The sequence below is a fragment of the Silene latifolia genome, chromosome 11 (assembly GCF_048544455.1).
Source record: "Silene latifolia isolate original U9 population chromosome 11, ASM4854445v1, whole genome shotgun sequence".
In the NCBI taxonomy this organism is placed as follows: Eukaryota; Viridiplantae; Streptophyta; class Magnoliopsida; order Caryophyllales; family Caryophyllaceae; genus Silene; species Silene latifolia.
Window position 1 is genome coordinate 157,135,701 of NC_133536.1, and position 5,476 is coordinate 157,141,176.

Here is a 5,476-nt window from a genome sequence, read left to right on the forward strand (position 1 = left end):
CGATGATTTTGAGTTTTCCTCAAGTCTAGCCATAGCTTGTTCAAACTTCAAGTTGATTGTATCAATGTGAGCACTAAGTTGAGCACCCAATTGAGTAACGGAGTCCACTTCATACTCTCCTCCTCTAGTAGCCTTGCGAGGCCTACTATATTGTGAGTTATGGACCGCCATTTCCTCAATCTTGTTCCATGTTTGATTGTCATCAACTTCGGTGAACATTCCATTTGATCCCATATTGAGAATGTTCCTTGAATCTTCATATAAACCATTCTAAAATTGTTGCACCAAAAACCATTCGCTAAGTCCATGGTGAGGACATGAGCGACAAATTCCCTTGAACCGCTCCCAAGCTTCATACAAAGACTCTTCATCCCTTTGCTTAAAACCCGTGATTTGAGCTCTTAGCATGTTGGTCTTTTCCGGTGGGTAGAATTTTTTGTAGAAAGCTAGAGCTAACTTCTTCCAAGAATTTATTCCAAGGGTGGCCTTATCAAGGCCCTTCAACCATTGCTTTGCGGTGCCGATTAAGGAAAAAGGAAATAAGACCCATCTAATTTGGTCTTGAGTCACGCCCGTTTCAGAGATAGCATCACAATAATCGCAAAAGGTTTCCATATGAGAATGAGGATCCTCACTAGGCATCCCCCCAAATTGGCTCCTCTCAACTAGTTGGATGAAGGCGGACTTGGCAATAAAATTTCCGGTGAGATGTTGCGGTGTAGGAGTACCATTTGGTAGATTCTCCTCGGTGGGTACGGAGTGTGACGAGAATTTTGGCATTGTAGGTGGATTTTGTGGGGTATTGTGTAATGGGTTTTCTTCTCCTTCTATTGCGAAAGGATTGACAAACTCACTAGTGGGTTGAACAACTTCACTAACACCTCTCAAATTCCTCCTAACAAGTCTCCTATTGTTCGTCAAGGTTCTTTCGATTTCACGGTCAAAAGGTAGCAAATCACTTTGTAACCTTCTAGACATGCAAAATATCAAACAACTCAAAAACAATTAGAACAAACCTTGAGGAGTTTTACTTCCTCAAGGTGAAGAAAGACACAACTAATAACAAAAAGGAAATCTAAGTCAAACAAACACCGTCCCCGGCAACGGCGCCATTTTTGATGCGATCCCGCTAAGTGTTCACAAATTAAGATGTGGTCGTTGGTCACGGTCGAATCAACACACAATTTATAGCTTAACAAGCAACTCTACAATTAGTAAAGAGGCAAGTAAAGGTCGGATCCCAAGGGACGGGAGTTGAAATGAGATTTCTATTGTAACTAGTGGTGTCTAAGGGGTGTCACAAATTGGGTTGATGTAGAAGGTTACTAAACTAGAATAACAATGAAAATAAATAAGCAAGACGAATGAAAGGGGTGTAAACAATTGATTAAAAGCACTAGGGTGTCATGGGGTCATAGGGGAATCATGGGATATGATCATACAAACATGTTCTCAAATTATAAGCAAGCAATTATTGTTGTGATGGATTGAGTTGGGTTATATCTTACAATCCTAGGAAAGTTTGGGTCCCGGAGCCGAATCGATTAGATTGTACAACACCTACAAGTCGACTTAATCTTCCCTACTCAACAACATGCATGGTCTAATGAGACTCGAGTTGGGTTATGTCTTACAAGTCTCATTGAAAAGATAGGAGATGATAGTAAATGCAAGGATTCATAGGCTTAGCATTTCATCAAATATAACATGTGCATGAGTTGAGATCAAAACAAGCAAGCAAATAAAACATGAAAGCATATTAATTTAAGCATGAATCATTCCCCATGTTGGTTTCCCCTAATCACCCATTAACCCTAGATAAGAGACTACTCACTCATTATCATGTTGATCATGCTAGCAAGGTTGTCAATCATACCAACAATAAGAAACATGATGAATAAATAAAAGTAATTAACAATAATTAAAAAGGGATTAAGAGATTATACCTACTAATGATTCCAATAATAAAGCAAGAATAATAGAAGTACTTGAATGCTAGATTGAGAGGTTGTCAATCTCCCAATAATAACCCAAATAATCTTCAATTACCCAAAATAAAGGATGAACAAAAGAGAGATTAAAGAACTAAAACTTGGATTAAAACTTGATTAATACTTGATTACAATATTGAAGAGAGGTTTGATTGATATTAACTACACTAATTATTGATAAGAAGAACATGCTCCTCTAATTAGCTTAATGGGGTATTTATAGTGAAAATTAGGGAGGATGCATTAGGGTTAACTAAGGGCTAAATTAGTAATTACACTTTTTAAGTTGAGCAAGGAGGACCCGGTATTTTCTGAGAGAAGGGCTTCTCTTTTCGTAGCTTGAAGAAGACAACCCGTGCTGTGAAGAAATCCGGGCGGAATAAGGTCGGGACGGCCGGATTTGGGCGACGGAATCCGAGCGGATTCAGGCTGGGGACGCTCGGATTGTGCAGAGGCTGGACGGGCGGATTGCTGGCAATCCGCTCGGATTGTCAGTCAGCATAGTAACTTCTTCTTTTCTTCATAAATTCCTTGGGGATTTCCTTGGGGACTCAAGGATCTTTCCTCAACATTGCTCTTCTACTATGATATGTACAAAGGCTTTCTAATCTTGTCTCTCCTTGATGCTTGGTCATTGAATTCGATCAATTTAGTCTCGTTTTGCCATGAAAATGCAAGATTCTTACTCCTTTCCTACCAAGGGATCAAAATCTCAAAGAATATGCAAAACAAAGAACTAAAGATAAGAAATGACCCAAATAAGCACTAAAAAGCATGAAAACAAGGCTAATTCGGGGGCTAAATATGCGCCAATTATGGTCACATCAGTTCATAAATGTTTTTCCTTCATGCTTAGTTGTTAGATTTTAGTTTAATTAGTATTAGATTATTAAAAGTTTAAATCTTTATCATTTTATTTTGTTTAATACCATGTTTAGAGTAGTTATTTATGTGTCTTGTGTTGGTTTGAATATGAATAGTGAGTAATTTATTCACTAGGGTTCGATTAGACCCCAACATGACTAAAAAACCTAATTAGTTCCACTTAAATTAGTTGTTGAGGGGAAATTAGTGGGGTTTGCCAAAGGGGTTAGCTTGTTATTGTTCTAATTAGGAGCTTGGCTGATTGTTTATCCTTGTTCACCAATGAGAGTTGGTTAGGTTTATAGTCATCCACCTTTGTAGAGTACTTGTCTATTTGGGTTGAACCCGGGAGGGGGAACTCATTGAGGGCACCTTTGGGAACCGGTTTGACCTTCACCTTTGGGAAAAGGGTTGGAAAGGCCGGGAATTTATCGTATGCTTAGTGACTCCTAGCAATAATCGACTACCTTGGGGATGGCGCGCATTCTCGGGTCTTAGAGTATTGTATAGGAGAGTCCGAGTCACGAACCCAGGAGGGAGGTGAGTCGGGGCTACTAGTGTCCTATTATGAGCCCGGGAAGGAGTTAATGGGCGAATTAGAGACGTTCTCCCCTTACTAATTGCCCCAAAATGACTAATTGGCGGAACTAATATGGTGATTATGAATGTTGGTGGTGTAATTAAACCCTAGGCCTTTATTTATAGTTTAAACCAATTTACATTACTTGCTAGTTATTTTAGTAGTCTTAATTTAATTTATTTTTAGTTTAGCAATTAGTTTAATAATAATCATATTCTTGATTCGCGTAGCTAACCTATAATTTGAGACAAACTAGTACTCGATCCTTGATCTCCTTGTCGTTCGACCTCGACTACCCTTACTAGGTGAAAATTTGTTTGATTGGGTACGACGACCTATACCCGCTATCAGGGAGTGTCCCCTTCTGTTTCTCTCACCGACCGGGAATTTGGTTTGATCAACGCTCTTAAGGCAGTATTTTCCGGGGTTGTTCATTTGTTGTGTCGATGGCACGTGAACAAAGCAATCAATGCTAAAGCTTTGGAATTGTATCATACTGAGAGTATGAGAGCATTTATCATCACAAATCCAGAAGACGGTTGGAATAACGTGATCAATGCACTTACCGAGCAAGCATTTCAGCAAGCTTGGGCGTCTTTCAGTCGTTAGTGTGGACGTATGTCCGCTTATATCGGGAGAGCTTGGGGTGAGCGCGCAGGGAAGTTTGTTCTATGCTATACAAACGAGGTCTTACATCTTGGTAACACAACAACTTCCCGTGTTGAGTCAGCACATTCTCTATTGAAGGCTTGGTTGAAAATCAGTAATTTCACACTTGATATCATGTGGTCCCGTGTCCACGGCATGCTAGAAGGTCAACACTCCAAGAGTAAGAAAGAACTCGAAGATTCAATGAGTAAACCAAGGATAACATCCCGTACTTTCTCCTTATTGCAAGGGAATGTGTCTACTATGGCCATAGAGTTAATGGAGAAAGAACTTTTGAGAGACCTTGGTTTGGGTATCGAGGTAGAGGATCAATGTGGACACGTGTTACACACGACTCATAGATTACCTTGTGCATGCAAGTTGGTTTCATTGAAGAAAAGTGGAAGGAGGATCCAACTTGAGGATGTTCATGTCTTTTGGAAGACATTGGTGTATGATAGTCCTCAACAAATGCCGAAAAATGATGGTGATTGGTTTGAGGAATTAGTTGACGGTGTAAGAAACAGTGACCTGGTTTTTCGAAGGGCAGTCATAGACTTGTTGCGTGACTTCTCCCACCCGGAGGACCAAGAGATTTTGCCACCCCCTATTAATGAGCAACCGAAAGGCCGTCCTAGAGGTTCTACAACTAGAAACAAGTCGGGTTTCGAGCATGTAGAAAGGAAGTTCGGGACACCAAGTACTCACGGTTCAACAAATGCACCACCATCACAACAAAGACTTGGTGATTTCGAATCAGGACCTCCCGAGGCTCCTTTGGGAAGGAACTTTACCATTGGCCTTATATCATCTTGGGCCAAACGGTGGAGTGTTCCTGAGATTCTTTGGGGTCACTTAGATGGTTGGGTGGATGTTGGAGATGACGGTCATTGTGGGTTCCGGGTAGTATCTCACGCCCAGCGGGGCCAAGAGACAGATTATATGGTTATGCGGGAATGGTGTGCGAGGGAGATGAGGAGCGACGATATGTACTGGCAGTTGTTCAGATTTATCCATCATCGACCATCGGTCTGACAGGGTTTGAGGAGGCACTTCAACGAGTTGAGTTTTTTGATCAGATTAGTTGTGGGCCGGCTTACTGGATGTGTGGTGACAATTTGATAGTGTTTACAACGCTTTTCAACTGAACGATATGTGTGATTGGTCATTTATGAGGGGAAGTTGGGAAGAAAGTTTGGGACGGAATTTTCAACATTATCATGCCTTTGAAGACCCCAAACTGAAGGCAGCCAACCGTACGATATTATGTGGATTGTCCTACACCATAACCATTAGATGCGGTTGCATTCTAAAGGCCTCCCCTGAGAGTCTGCCTATGCCGCCACTTCACCCCGCTTGGTTGACCTACCGAGATGCTAGTGGTGCTCACCTA

The 5,476-nt window shown here is 41.1% G+C and overlaps 1 protein-coding gene and 1 non-coding gene across 2 annotated transcripts; both read left to right on the forward strand.

The window, feature by feature from the left end:
- The first annotated feature begins 301 nt into the window (after positions 1-301).
- Positions 302-408, forward strand: LOC141616541 (small nucleolar RNA R71). The gene has a single exon (XR_012530883.1). It is a non-coding gene; the product is annotated as a small nucleolar RNA R71 (small nucleolar RNA).
- A 3,645-nt stretch (positions 409-4,053) lies between these two features.
- On the forward strand, positions 4,054-5,118 carry LOC141614200 (uncharacterized). Its single transcript, XM_074432958.1, has one exon. The coding sequence runs from the start codon at positions 4,054-4,056 to the stop codon at positions 5,116-5,118; it is 1,065 nt and encodes a 354-aa protein (XP_074289059.1).
- Positions 5,119-5,476: the final 358 nt, after the last annotated feature.